Source organism: Orycteropus afer, unplaced genomic scaffold (genome assembly GCF_000298275.1).
Source record: "Orycteropus afer afer isolate SDZICR_OR568_19922 unplaced genomic scaffold, OryAfe1.0 scaffold00171, whole genome shotgun sequence".
Classification (NCBI taxonomy): Eukaryota; Metazoa; Chordata; class Mammalia; order Tubulidentata; family Orycteropodidae; genus Orycteropus; species Orycteropus afer.
This window is the reverse complement of record NW_006921758.1, coordinates 3,948,492-3,963,410: the sequence shown is the minus strand read 5'-3', so window position 1 is coordinate 3,963,410 and position 14,919 is coordinate 3,948,492. Positions and strand designations below refer to the sequence as shown.

General features: G+C 37.3%; 1 protein-coding gene across 1 annotated transcript in view; it reads left to right on the top strand.

Annotated features, from left to right (window-relative positions):
• Positions 1 to 5,691, top strand: part of CMAS (cytidine monophosphate N-acetylneuraminic acid synthetase) — a 23,761-nt gene extending 18,070 nt beyond the window's left edge. The window contains exons 4-8 of the mRNA XM_007946779.2: positions 700 to 833; positions 2,581 to 2,675; positions 3,148 to 3,319; positions 4,538 to 4,691; positions 5,501 to 5,691. Of these exons, the coding sequence (XP_007944970.1) occupies positions 700 to 833; positions 2,581 to 2,675; positions 3,148 to 3,319; positions 4,538 to 4,691; positions 5,501 to 5,691 (746 nt within the window). The remainder of the gene's footprint in view (positions 1 to 699; positions 834 to 2,580; positions 2,676 to 3,147; positions 3,320 to 4,537; positions 4,692 to 5,500) is intronic.
• The last annotated feature ends 9,228 nt before the right edge of the window (positions 5,692 to 14,919 follow it).

Below are 14,919 nucleotides of genomic sequence, written 5' to 3'. Positions count from 1 at the left end.
AACAACAACAACATAACGTTTCAGTAATTTATGGGGAAATCTTCAGTTTTCTAGAACAATTACATGACAGTAATTTCTCAGCCATATTTGATAAGTAACATGTATGCCATGTTTTGGTAGAAGCAAATCATGAGAAATAGGTAAAGGACTTGATAATTGAATATGGGTATTTTATGTCAAGTTCAGTCCTCTCTAAGCTACTTTAAGGTTGCTTGGATATCTCCTCAGTATTACATTTATAATACTAATTCAAATCATAATTATACAGAGTTCCTTTATAAAACACTTTATTTTTCTATGGCTTACGTTTGGAAGGCAAAGAAATCATCATAATTATTAAGGATTTTGTTTCTTTTTTTTTTTAAAAAAAAAGTCTTTTAGTTATTTGTCCATTGTTGGTTGTCATCAAGTTGATTCCTACTCATGGCAGCCTCGTGTGCAGAGTAGAACTTCTCTATCAATTTTCAAGGGTGACCTTTTGGAAGTGGATTGGCAAGCCTGTCTTTGAGGCATCTCTGGGTGGGTACAAACCACCAACATTTTGGCTAATAGTTAAGCACTTAACAGGTTCTACATTCCAAGGTCATTTTTATTTGGATTTTTTTTTTTTTTTTTTTTGAGTTACTAAACTTCATTAAGTAAAAGAACATTTATTGTATTCAAAGTGATATGGACTTAAAAGTAACTTTTTCCTTTTAGTTCGTGAAGTGACTGAGCCTCTGAATTTGAATCCAGCTAAGCGACCTCGTCGGCAAGACTGGGATGGAGAATTATATGAAAATGGCTCGTTTTATTTTGCTAAAAGACATTTAATAGAGATGGGTTACTTACAGGTTGGTGCCTTTGTTTTGCAAACACCTTTTAAATCCTTTTGTATGTATATTTTTTATTTCTAGAAAGAAGTATGGCATAGTTCATAAAGACAATTAACCCATAGACAAAAGGCAGTAACTAGTAAGATTTGCCATCTGAGGCAGTTACCTTGCAGTACTTGTATTTGTGATCTATTCAGTAAATACGCAAGGAATTCTGCTACAACTGTAGTATTAAGATAAAAAATTAATCTAGTTGAATGTTCTACGTGTGTCTTGGTGTTCATATTATTCCATTCAAAACTTCGTTTGTAATCCATGTTTATGTTACTGTTAAGTTGTAGATGTACATTTGAATAACTTCTTGTTTTAAAAAGAGGAGAAAACAATGTCGTAGAGGTGAAAGAGTACCATCTGGGGAGTCAAGAAACCAGATTCTAGTCCCCACTATACCTCTAACTGTGTAAACTTGAATATATCACTTTATCTGTTCTGGGTCTCACTGCCCTCATTTTAAAATAGGGAGTTGGATGTCTCTCTTATCTTTAGAGTTCTGTGCAATGTCCACATGGTTGCATCATACGTTATTTGCTAATTATACCAGTGCAGCACTTACGGTGTACCAAGGACTGTGTGAAACACTTTGTCTAGGTCATCTCACATAATGTACAGAACACCTTAATAAAGCAGATGGATTTGTGAGTTTTACAGAGGAAGGAACCATGGCTCTGAAAAATTGAGTACTTGGCTCAAAGTAAAAATAATTGGTAGATGTTATGGTCAGGAATTGAATTCAGGTTCTTAAGTTACTCAAAAAATCACATTAAAAAAACAAAAACTCCACGTTTTGTAGTAAAAATTCTAATATGACTTATGCTCTGAAGGATAAGTAGGGAGAGTTTCTTTTGTTTTGTTTTGTTTTTTCGATTTTTTGGTCAGTGTATAGGCAAATTGTATCCAGGAGAATTAGACTTGACACATGTGGATACATCCCTGCTTAGGCTGTTTTTTAGGGGGGACTGTGGTCCAAGCCTTTCCTAAAGTGTAGAGAAAAAGGAAGTTTTTCATTATAATAAGATTTGTGGAAAAACTGGAAATTTTGAAAAGTGAAAGTTTCATTTCATGTCAATCAAATAGTCAGTACCATTGGAAAGCTCTCTTCTTTTGCCCTCCTGCTCCCGTATCAGCAGACTGTCTCCTGCCTTTGCCCATATAGGACCCAGACAACTACTGTGCATTCCTATCTGTAGTTCAGAAATCCCAAACAATTCTGTATAATAGATGTTGCAGTTACTTTTCCTCACTCTCTTGGCTCTTAATTGCAAATTGAAACAGAAGTCCCCAAAACTTTCTTCTACTCTTGGATGACGATCAGAGAGACACCAGAAAGAAAGGAATACAGTTAAGGGATTTCCATAGAACTCCTTGTGGTCAGAATACTAAAGGATGAATATTATTTCTGCTTTATTCAATCTTAAAATAGAGGTCTGTTTAAAGAAAAGTGGGGGACTTGCACTGTACAGATAATATTTGAAAATTTTTAGGTTCTTTGTTTTGTGTGGTTTGAATATGGAAAACAAAAAGCTTTCCCCTCCAAAAAAAAAAAAAAAAAAAAATCATCTGTTGCATGTCACTGATATCACTGGAATAACAATATTTTCAGTACTACAGAAAACAAATTCAGTGGGCTGTACTACAATAACTTTTTTGGTATGTGTGAATGAATGCCAAAAACTTACTTAACTCAAGACACATTTGTATTCTCTAGGGTGGAAAAATGGCGTACTATGAAATGCGAGCTGAGCATAGTGTGGATATAGATGTGGATATTGATTGGCCTATTGCAGAACAAAGAGTATTAAGGTAAAAAGACATGTAGCCTTTGCACTAGAGTCTAACATACGTTTTAGTAGAAAGGTTTAATTGTACTTCTACACACTGATTCCTGATACTCCAAAGATCTTAGGATCTTTGGAATCAGTTTATGTATGGGGAAAAATATATACGTAAAATATGCCTTTAGATGGCTTATTCAGTAACCCAAAGAACACACCATATTTTTATGCAAATAGTGCACTTCTGATATAGCTTTGGCAAACCACGCAGCCCCCTTCCAAAGTAGTTTCCTGTGCACACTGTGCATTTTTGCAGTAGTCTGGTTAGACCCCAGTACTTCTTGCACTTTAAATTGAAATGCATATGTAAAGTAAATTTGAAGAGTGACGTTAAAATAATCTAACAGAGTGTGGGTTATTATGTTTACTGCTGTTACCCAATTGAGAAGGAGGGATTAGTATTGCATTTATATTCAAAGATCCATTTTGGTTTCTTTTAGATATGGCTATTTTGGCAAAGAGAAGCTTAAGGAGATAAAACTTTTGGTTTGCAATATTGATGGATGTCTCACCAATGGCCACATTTATGTATCAGGAGACCAAAAAGAAATGATATCTTATGATGTAAAAGATGCTATTGGGATAAGTTTATTAAAGAAAAGTGGTATTGAGGTATGTGCCCCCCAAGTACAGTATATTAGATGTTGACTCAGGAACATAGAGCATGGGAGGGATATAAGAGATTTAAATTTTCACTCTTATCTATTTATCTGAAAATTAACCTTCTAGTGCCTGGAAAGTTATCATGCCATTTACTTACAGATGAGTAAAATTAGAAATTTTTCAAACAACAAATAATTTTTTTGTTTATTCGAAAAGTGTAAAATAATATCTTTAAATAGCTATTTAGTATGTCTCATAGGATCACACAACAAGAATCAGCATTAAGAAAAAGACAAATATCTTGTGTATTTTTAAATGCAAATTACTCTTATAAATGACAGTTTTAATTCAAGATAACTTAATGTTTTAAGTGTATTTCTAAAATGAAAGCTAAGGTCATTTCTTAAAATTCACTAGAAATCTTAATTATGTGTTCATAAGTAGCATAAGAAACAGGTTATAAACTTTTCTCTGGAAAAATGGAATTATAGGAATATCTTCAATTAGTATCAATCTATGTTGTGTTTTTAACCTTCGGATAGAACACTCCACTATAGAAAACAGTGTATCTTTCACATTTATTGGATGATTAGAAATAGAACCTTTTAAAATTTTATCATTTTTAAATGCCAATTAGTTGATTTTACTTAACTTGCCCTTCAGAGGGAGCTCTGGTGGCTTAGTGGCTAAGGCATTTGACTGCTAACCAGAAGACTGGTGGTTCAAACCCACCAGCCCCTCCTTGGAAAGGAGATTGAGCAATCCACTTTCATAGTGATACCACCTCGGAAACCCAAGGAGGGGTCGCTATGAGTCAGATCCGACTCTACTGCAGAGTTTGGTTTTTTTTTTGTTTGTTTGTTTGAAAACCTCCTCCTCCCCTCCAGAAAAGGAGCTCTGGTGGCATAGTGCCTAAGGCATTTGACTGCTAACCAGAAGGCTGGCAGTTCACACCCAGCAGCCACTCCTCAGAAGGAAGATTGGGCAGTCTACTACTGTAGTGATACCACTGCGGAAACTCAAGGACGGGTATTGCTGTGAGTAGAATCGGCTCAACAGCAGTGAGTTTGGTTGTTTTTTTAGGTTACTTCAGAAGATCAAAGAATTACTTATGGCTTGTATTATTTACAAAGTTTATGGCTTATATTATTTTCAAAATTATATTTTATTTCAAAAGATTTCTACCTCATTCACATGCTCATTTTTCCCTTTTTTTTTGTTTTTTAGGTGAGGTTAATCTCAGAAAGGGCCTGCTCAAAGCAGACGCTCTCTGCCTTAAAACTGGATTGCAAAATGGAAGTCAACATATCAGACAAGCTAGCAGTTGTAGATGAATGGAGAAAAGAAATGGGCCTGTGCTGGAAAGAAGTGGCCTATCTTGGTTGGTATCTTTTTTTATCTAACCATAGCAAAATAGACCAGGAATTTTTTTAAAGAAATAGGTAAATAAGAACAAAACTAAGACTAGTATAATTGTAGGGAAATAACAACTTTCCTATACTGCATTTAAAAGAGACTTAAGAAATATATCACCAAATGCAGTATGTGTTTGGCTTCTGACTCAAATCAACTATAAAACTAATTTTGAGATAGTTGAAGAATTTTAAAATATACTGTGTTATTAGATACTAAAGAATTATTGCTGATATTTTTATTTTGATGATATTGTGTCACTGTTTAAAAAAAATTATGAGAGATACATGCCAAAGAATGTTTGGGCAAATGGGATGTTTAGGAGCTCCTTTCAAATATTTTCCTCTCTCCTCCCCAGTAAAGTTTGGGTTGGAGAGGTGATAGAGAAAAACATTGATTCATGACCAAAAACATTGGCTATTATTTAACATGAGCTTGGAGTTCTTTCATATATTTGAAATTTTATTGAATAAAAAGTTTAAATAATTTGTAATTTGTGTATAGAATTTCTAGTAATTGTAATATGCATGCCAACCAGAAAGTATACACTATTTTCCTCTTCTAACTGCTAAGAGCAGGAAAAACCCTACACCTCAATTTTTAAATACTTTTGAAATATTTTTCATTTCCCCTAATCTTTAGTATCATTATACACAGTGCATTGGATCTACTAAAGTTACCATATTTATTTTTTGGTTGCTGTTGGGATTATTTTTACTTTGAAAGAATATTCTTTGTCTTTTTAAATGTTTAATCAATCTTTATCTTAATTGATAGGGAATGAAGTGTCTGATGAAGAGTGCTTGAAGAAAGCAGGCCTAAGTGGAGTTCCTGCTGACGCCTGTTCCACTGCCCAAAAGGCTGTTGGATATATTTGCAAATGTAATGGTGGCCGTGGTGCCATTCGAGAGTTTGCAGAACACATTTTCCTACTAGTGGAAAAAGTTAATAATTCATGCCAAAAATAGAAATTAGTATAGTGTTGGAAAAGAAAGTATACAACCTTCTTCAGCCACTCTGCTTTTATTTTTGATTAAGTATAGTTCCATGTTGTAATATTACAGAGGAAGTGATTTGATTTGTGATGTATCTTAATATCTTTTCAAGAAAATCTTCTCAAGTTACCATTCTCGAACCTTCTATAAATTATGCTCAATTTTTTCTTTATGCAAGATAATTTAGAGATTGATTACAGTCTTTCTCAGATTTTTAGTAAATGCAAGTAAGACATCATCAAAATTAACTTTGTATTGTACCTCGTAGAACTGTGTTGTGTGCTTTTAATGATGCTGGAACTTTATTTGGTGACAGTATGTCTGATAAGATACACTCTTCTATCGATTAATAAAATTACCTTTCTCAAACTTGATGAAAACTGCCTCATTACTATAGAGAGAGTTATAAAACACTTCCTTATCTCTTTTACACATTAACCATGCATTCAGAGTGAGAAACAAATCACTTGATGCCAGGTATAAAGTAAGTGATTAATCTTGATGTATGTATAAATATATACATATTTGCACATATATGCAAACACTAAGGTGCTCTAGTGATGTGGTGCCTAAGGCATTTGATTGCTAACCAGAAGGTTGGCAGTCAAACCCACCAACTGCTCCACTGAAGGAAGATGGGGCAATCTACCTACCTCTGTAAAGATTTACCACCTCGGAAACCCAAAGGGGGTTGCTATGAGTCAGAACTGACACAATGGCAGTGAGTTAGGTTTGGTTTTTATGCAAACTCTGTTAACCTTTTCAGAATTTTTCAATGACTCCATGCTGAGCACGGAATAAGGTAAAACATTCCTGAGTCCAAACATGTTAGTCTGGTCACAGTATTTCCAGTCTTAGTTCCTTTTGTTACTGTGTGGATTTTTCCACCTCAATAAAACTAGTCTATACGGTTCTCCAACACAGTATAGCTTTAAGTCTGCTACCTTTAATCTTTAGCATGAATTGTTCATTCCTCAAAAAACTCCTGTCAATGTAGTTGTTGTTACGTGCCGTCGAATTGGACCCGACTCATAGGGACCCCTCCTTGGGTTTCCGAGGCAGTATTACTATGGAAATAGATTGCCCCATCTTCCTTCTGAGGAGTGGCTGGTGGGTTTGAACTGCCAGCCTTCTGGTTAGCAGTCAGGTGCCTTAGGTACTACGCTATCAGAGCTCCCATACCTCCGAAACTAATTACTGGACTATGCTGGAGCTCTTATCTAAGAGACCCAAACTGAAGTAAGTGATACACAGAGCCAGTTCAGTCCTTGGGGCTACTTCTAATTCCTGTTTTCTGGATCGTGGAGAATCTTGTTAGGTGCCGGCAAGTTGGCCCCAACTCATAGTGACCCCTCCTTGGGTTTCTGAGGCGATAATCATTATGGAAGTAGATTGCTCCACCTTCCTTCTGAGGAGTGGTTGGTGGGTTTGAACCGCCAGCCTTCTGGTTAGCAGTCAAGTGCCTTAGGTACTACTCTACCAGACCTCCGTAGTCAAGATAACATGTTCAGCTCTAAGGTCTTTGAGTGGCACAGGCTGTGTACACTTGGTTAGTAACCCAAGGGTTGCCTGTTTGAACCCATCCATTGCAACCACGGAAGATCTAGGCCTGGCAAGCAGCTTCTGTAGAGATTACAGCCAGCCCAACTCAAGCCTATGGACTCTCACCAAATGAACACAAATGTTTCAATAATGTGATCAGCCTGATACGTAAAGAGCTTAGAAGTTGTCACTCCTGTCTGTACAAGAAAAAAAACGACACACTGAACATAATTATTCTTGGAGCCATCAAAAAGCAAGTTGCAGGATAAACAGTCACTTCAAAGGAAAGAGGCAACTTCCCCTTTTCCGTCCCATGCACTATACCAACAGACCTCCAATGAAACGATTATAATTGGGATAACAAGGGTAAGACACAAGACTAAGGAGCAATACAAAAGGAATCTCTAAAGATGAACAAGGACACTAGAGGAAATTTAAGTCTCTGGCGCTTACATAAGGGTGCCCTGGGGTGAAATCATTAAGCACCTGGTTGCTAACCAGGTTGGTGTTTTGAACCCTCTAGCTACTCCACAGGAGAAAAATGGAGCAGTCTGCCTCTGTGAAGATTTACAGCCTTGGAAACCCTATGGAGCAGTTCTAATTTGTCCTATAGGGTTATTAAGAGTTGGAATTCAACTTGATGGCAATAGGTTTTATGGGTTTTGGCACAACTACAACAAATATTAAATGCAACCCATCTTGTAGCATAATTAGCATGAAACTTCACCCTAAAGCCCATTTAGCCCAATGCTTACAAACCCAATACAGCAGGTCTGATGTTGAATATAAAAGTATAAGGAATGACAAAATGTGAGAAAAACAGTATTTGAAAGGAGGAATCACCTGAACCACATTAAAATATGACACACATTTATATTACCAGATCAGACAGAGTTTAAAATACAGGAGTCTCCCCTTATTTGTGGTTTTGCTTTCTATGATTTCAGTTGCCCATGGTCAACTGGAGCCCAAAAATATTAAAATGAAAATTTTAGAAATAAATATTCATAAGTTTTAAATTGTATGCCATTCTGAGTAATGCAATGAAATTTCATGCCACCCGACCAGGACATGAGTTTACTCCTATGACCAGCATATCCACACTGTATATACACTTTAAATGTTAGTCACTCAGTCACCTTCTTGGTAGTCAATCTTGGTTATTAGATTGGTTGTTATGGTATAATAGTGCATGTATTCAGGTAATCCTTATTTTACTTAATAGTTGTTCTATTTTATTAGTTATTGTTAATCTCTTACTGTGACTATAAGTCAAATTTTATCATAGTTTTTATGTAATGGAAAATTCATAGTATATATAGGGTTTGGTACTATCCATGGTTTAAGGAATCCACTGGGAGTCCTGGACCATATCCCCTGTGGATAAAGGGGGATTACTTTGAGTCAGAATTGACTCAATGGCAGTGGGTTTGGGTTTGTTTGTTTGCTTGTTTCACTGTGTCTACAATTAATATAGAAAGGGTTATATTAGAAAAAAGTATACTACATGAAAGACTAGATAGGTAATGTAAGGAGGGATAGAAACTATAAGAATCAAAAGAAAATGACAGTAACAGAAATAAAGAATGCCTTCAACAGGTGCATCAGTAGACTCAAAACAGTCAAAGGAAAAAAATGAATGAAGATAAGCCTGTGAAAATTTCCAGAGCTGAAACCCAGAAAATAAAAAAAAAAAAAAAAATACAAAAAAAAAAAAAAATCAGAAAATAAAAAAAAATGAAAAACCAGAACAGATTATCTACAAACTGTGAGGCAACATCAAAATATATAACATATATGTAATTGAGATACCAGAAAGAGAAAACAATACAGAAAAAATACCTGACGTAGTAATGACCAAGAACTTCCCAAACTTAATGACAGACACCAGTCCACAAATCCAGGAAGCCTAGAGAATACCAAATACCAAAGGTTGCATTTAAAAAGTAAATAATAGGGTGAGAGAGGAGCTGTTCCAAAGTAAATAACCAGAGACCATGACATACAGAGTCTTGTGAGTTACATTAAGGAAGTTTTACTTTATACAAAGAATAAAGATTGATAAAGATTCTTAAGGGACTTGAAGCAGGAAAAGTTTTTTTTTTTTTTTTTTTTAAGAGGAAGTGAAGTTTGAGCTACGCTTTGAAGACCGGAAAATATCATTGATGTCAAAGGATCATGTATTCATGTATTCAGAAATTGGAAAAGGTCTATTGTTGTCAGTACCTATAATATCTAGAAAGAAATGGTGAGATAAGACCAGAAACGATGAGGCCTCCAAATTGTGGGGCAGACTTTTTAAAAAAATGTCTTGATCCCTGTATTGACTTTGAAATGCCCAATGTCTTTCTGTGCTTGCTGTTGCCTTCTTAAAACTTACAGAGACTTCATACTGTGCACAGAATAAGTTAAATGCTTCCCAGACCAAGTGATACAGTTCTCTTTTATATCCTTCCTGCTCTCTATGCTGACTATAAAACCAGCAGAGAGACAAGAAATAATACAAAGGGAGTGACAAATAAAGTCACTACCTGCAACCAAGTCCATTCTAGACTTCATGTACTCTCTCCTCTCTTAAGAGCTCTGTGTCATCTGGAATGCTCATTTTCCCACTTCTAGTTAATTCCTAAGGAGTTTTGGTGGTGTAGTGCCTAAGGCATTTGACTGCTAACCAGGAGGTTGGAGGTTCAAACTCACCAGTCACTCTGCTGAAGGAAGACTGGGCAATCTACTTCCATAAAGATTTACCACCTCAGAAACCCAAAGGGGGTCACTCTGAGTTGGAATCAACTCGATGGCAGTGAGTTTGGTTTTTGTTTTATTCCCTAATACACCTCTGATTTCTTGGAGTGTTGTTAGTCAATTGTCAGCTCTCTTCAGAATTGCATCTGCTGAAAAGAGTTGCCTCACCAAAGGTCACTGTTAATGTTTAAATTGTATTCCCCCAAAAAATATGTGTTATAAACCCTAAACCCTACACCTGTGGTTACAATCCTGTTTGGGAATGGGTTTCCTTTATTATGTTAATGAGACAGTTATTAGTGTAGAACCAAAAAGTCCAGTCAGATTCTACTCATAGTGACCCCTCCTTGGGTTTCTGAGGCAGTATCACTATGGAAATAGATTGTACAATCTTTCTTCCAAGGAGGGTCTGGTGAGTTTGAACCATCAGCCTTCTGGTTAGCAGTCAATTGCTTTAGGCACTAAATCAACATCTTCTGAGATAGAAAAAGAGCCAGGGAGCAAGCAAAGATGGAAGAAAGATGTCATGGCACAAGAAGATTACCCAGGAGCAGAGCTCAAAAGAGACAAAAAGACCTTCCCCCAGAGCTGACGGAGAGAGAAAGCTTTTCCCTAGAGCTGGCACCCAGCATTTGGACTTGTAGCCTTCTAAACTGTGAGAAAATAAATTTGTTAAAGCCACCCACTTGTGGTATTTCTGTTATAATAGCACTAGATCACTAGGCCAGTTACCTTTTTCTTCAAGTAACTCACAACCAGTGACTGGATATAGGGGAATAAAAGTCTGGACCCCTTTCTTAAATTAGGGACAACACTGAGGGGCAACGCCAGCTTTAGAGTTCCCTGTAGGATCAGCTGAGTCCTCCGTTGGTATTACGTAGCAACCCATCTCCTCCTCCTTTCTTCCATCCTCCCTGCCTAATCCTCCTTCCTTCTCTTGCCTTCCCTTTTACAAGTACGGATCCTAGGAGTGCTTTTCAATAAACATCCTGGACATTTATCTCCCTCTGAATCTGATTCTCAACCCTTTTTTGAATGAATAAGTGAGTGAGCATACAAAAGAATAGATCCTACAGCAATGTGGGCTGGGTACTGGTAAAATAATTACTGTTACCTGAATTGTCAGGGTAAGCATGTTAATTATTTTCTAATTAATTTAAAGGCTATATGTATTATAGGGGAGCTCTGGTAGCATAATGCCTAAGGCATTTGACTGCTAACCAGAAGGCTGGTGGTTCAAACTCACTAGCCACTCTCAGAAGGAAGACTGGACAATCTACTTCTGTAGAGATACTGCGTCAGAAACCCAAGGAGGGGTCACTATGAGTCAAAATCAACTCCATTATTGTTGGATTATACCTCAACATAAAGAAAACAAAAATCCTTACAACTGGACTAATAAGCAACATCATGGTAAATGGAGAACAGATTGAAGTTGTCAAAGATTTCATTTTACTTGAATCCACAATCAATACCCATGGAAGCAGCAGTCAAGATTTCAAGGATGTATTGCACTGTGCAAATCCACTGCAAAAGATCTTTATAAAGTATAAAAGAGCAAAGATGTCACTTTGAAGACTATGGTGTGCCTGACCAAAGCCATGGTATTTTCAGTAGTCTCATATGCATGTGAAAGCTGGACAATGAATAAGGAAGACTGAAGAATGATGTCTTTGAATTATGGTGCTGGCGAAGAATACTGAATATAACTTGGACTGCCAGAAGAATGAACAAATCTCTCTTGGAAGAAGTACAGCTAGAATGCTTCATAGAAACAAGGATGGTGAGACTCCATTTCATGTATTTTGTCATGTTATCAGGAGGGAATAGTCCATGGAGAAGGGCACCATGTTTGATAAAGTGGAGGGTTAGCAAAAAAGAGGAAGACACTCAGTGAGATGGATTGACACGGTGGCTGCAACGATGAGCTCAAGCATAGCAATGACTGAGGATGGTGTAGGATCAGGCGGTGTTTTGTTCTGTTGCACACAGGGTCTTGATGAAACAGAAGTGTCTCAACAGTACCTAACAACAACAACAACATATATTATTGTGACATTTTAACAGACTCTGTTAGTCTCTCCAGTATCAGATCTTTTGTTTGTTTTCTACATACTCATACAAGTCACTTTATTCAAGTCTAAACACTTACACATAAAGTCACTTTAGGAGAATGTTAGATAATAACCTAGTGCTATAGTCTGCATGAACTGCTTGGGGAAATTAAACTACTAATACCTGTTGTTGCTGTTATAAACTACTGTCTTGTCAGCCCTGACACATGACAATCTACTATGGTACATAGATTTTTCTAGGCTATAATTTTAATGGAAACATTTTCTCAGGGCTTTCTTCTGCAACATATTGGGTGGGTTTGAAGAACCAACAATCAGCAACTGGTAACAAAGTGCTTCTGCCACCTAAGTTCTTTATACTGATATATTAGTACCCCAAAATTTTAGTTTGTCCACATTTCATTGATGATATTTCTGATGCAGGACCATTTCATGCTTTGGTATTAAAATATTCTCAAAATGAAAAGATAAAGTTACCATTTTAATTATTTGTATGCCTAGGAAAAAAAAAAAAAACTCTAAAGTCTCAGTGGTTGACATTATGGCCACTGGGGGTCATCACAGATCTAGCTTTATGAAATATGCAGTTCTACTAACTAATTAGAAGTAACTGAGCCCAATGAGATAGGTAATATATTTTCATTGTTCCATCTTCAAATATTAAGCATCAATATCCACTATAGGGAATTCCTTACAAAGTATATTTTCAGCATTTTTTACTCTTTTTCACAACAAATCACATGGAAATAAAGTTTCCTCTAACAATTCTTGGGGATGAACTCCAAGCATGTGGGAAAGTTCTGGATGAGGTAGGAAGAGTAAGGATGAAGAGGCCATATAAGCAGCTTTACTACTGCCTTATGAGAGGATAAGATACAGCTAAAAGCAAGGCATACCCCAGTGCTACCCAGCTCTGTCACCTGGGGCAGTATCGGTGACCTTTGTCTGTGTTAAGGCACCCTGGTGGTGCAATGGTTAAGTGCTTACTTGTTAACCAAAAGGTCAGCAATTTTAAAATTTAATAATTTTATGTTCTTCATTGTACAGACGCAAAAACTGAGGTGTAGAGAAGCTAATTAAAAACTATCTAAAGTCATCTAAGGTGCCAGACCAAGAATTCAAGACAAAGAATATTCCTAAGGGGAGCAGATTATAGTTCTGGGGAAGGCCTACACAGTGTTTCTCTCCCTCATGTACATGCATCAAAATCACATATAATAATTATTAAATATAATCATTGATAAAACTACACTTAACCTCATCTCAGAGCTATTGAAACAGAAACTCTGAAATAAGGTTCAGGCATGTGCATTGTAGTAAAATTCTCTCAGCTGACTCGTAAACAAACAAACAAACTCACTGCCATCCAGTCGATTCCAATTCACAGCAGCCACCTTTGGGTTTCGGAGGTGGTAAAACTTTAGGGAAGTAGATCGCTCTGTCTTCCTTCCTCAGAGCAGCTTATGGGTTTGAATGCCAACATTCTGGTTAGCAGTCAAATGCCTCAGGCACTACACCACCAGAGCACCAGCTGACTCTAATGCACACTAAATTTGAGAGTCTTTCAACTAGTAGAGTGAAGTCAGAGCAGTCTCCTCTCCTGCAAAGGGAGGTGAGAATAGGCCCCAGCATGGCAGGATGAAATCAGCTTTAGAAACCACCTCTATACCTTTTAAAATAGGTATTTCAGGTGCATTAGAGACCTTCTTGCTGATTGCTAGGAACTCTCAGGTGATCCCTACTCTACTAACGACTCAACCTACTCTACTAACGACTTAGCCCTAAGACCCTTGGAGGCAAATTTCAAGGATGATTGGTTTTCAGGATACAGAGATTAGGCAGTCTTGAACTTTGTGTCAGAGACTGAGCAGAAGGGGGTCTGCCAAGGAGCCAACAAATTCATCCATACTCTCTCCCTCCTCATGCCTGACCCACTTGGCCAGAGGGTTGTATTTTGCAAAAGATGGAACCTGACTGTCAATGTGGGCATATCAGGGCACACTTCCATCAGAACAGTTATTCTGTATGTGTACCTATCACTGTGTGGGGGACTATTGCCTTCTAATTCCATTCCATGGAATCCTGTCAGGGATTGTAAATTTGAAAAGAGGCTTTGATTCTGTAGGAACTTGTGTGGTTGGGAGGGCGGCAGTTGCTAGCTGTATTTTAAAGCAGAATTCTTGATGTGAAAAAGCGTGAAATTGTTCACTACAGATTGGCAAGTAAACACACAAGAGCCTATGCTTATCTTGCTTGTTGGGTAATCCAACCCTGGGAAAAGAGTATTAGAGAGAGGAGTTGGAGTATAGTTAGGTCCTGAGGTGGCTGAGGAAATGACACCACATTTCTGTGTCCTGTTCCTTCCATCCTCTACTCCTCCCCACTCCACTCCCTTCATCCTCATTTCTCAGGGATATGTCACCAAGGGAGGCAAATCAGGTGTCCAACTGGATGGGCCCTCAGGATTTTCTGTAGTACTCTCCATGCAAGTTCTCTTAGAATTTCAAATGCTGCATTTCATACAGAGATCTGGGCCAAAGCCAAACTTTAAGGAGCTAACACCTGTGATTGATGCTAGCCACTTGTTTAAGACAATAGATTATTGTCTGTAACAGTACAGGTATAAAATGAGCCCCAGCTGGTGCAATTGCTAGCTGTCCTTCCTGCAATACTTGGCCTTTTGCTTTATCGACATCTTGAAATGAGCTGCTTCACCAGTGTGGTGGCTTCAGTTTTATTTACACTTGTTTGTTGTTGTTGTTGTTGTTTGCCGTCAAGTCGGCCCCGACTCATAGCGACCCCTCCTTGGGTTTCCGAGGCAGTATCACTACGGAAGTAGGAT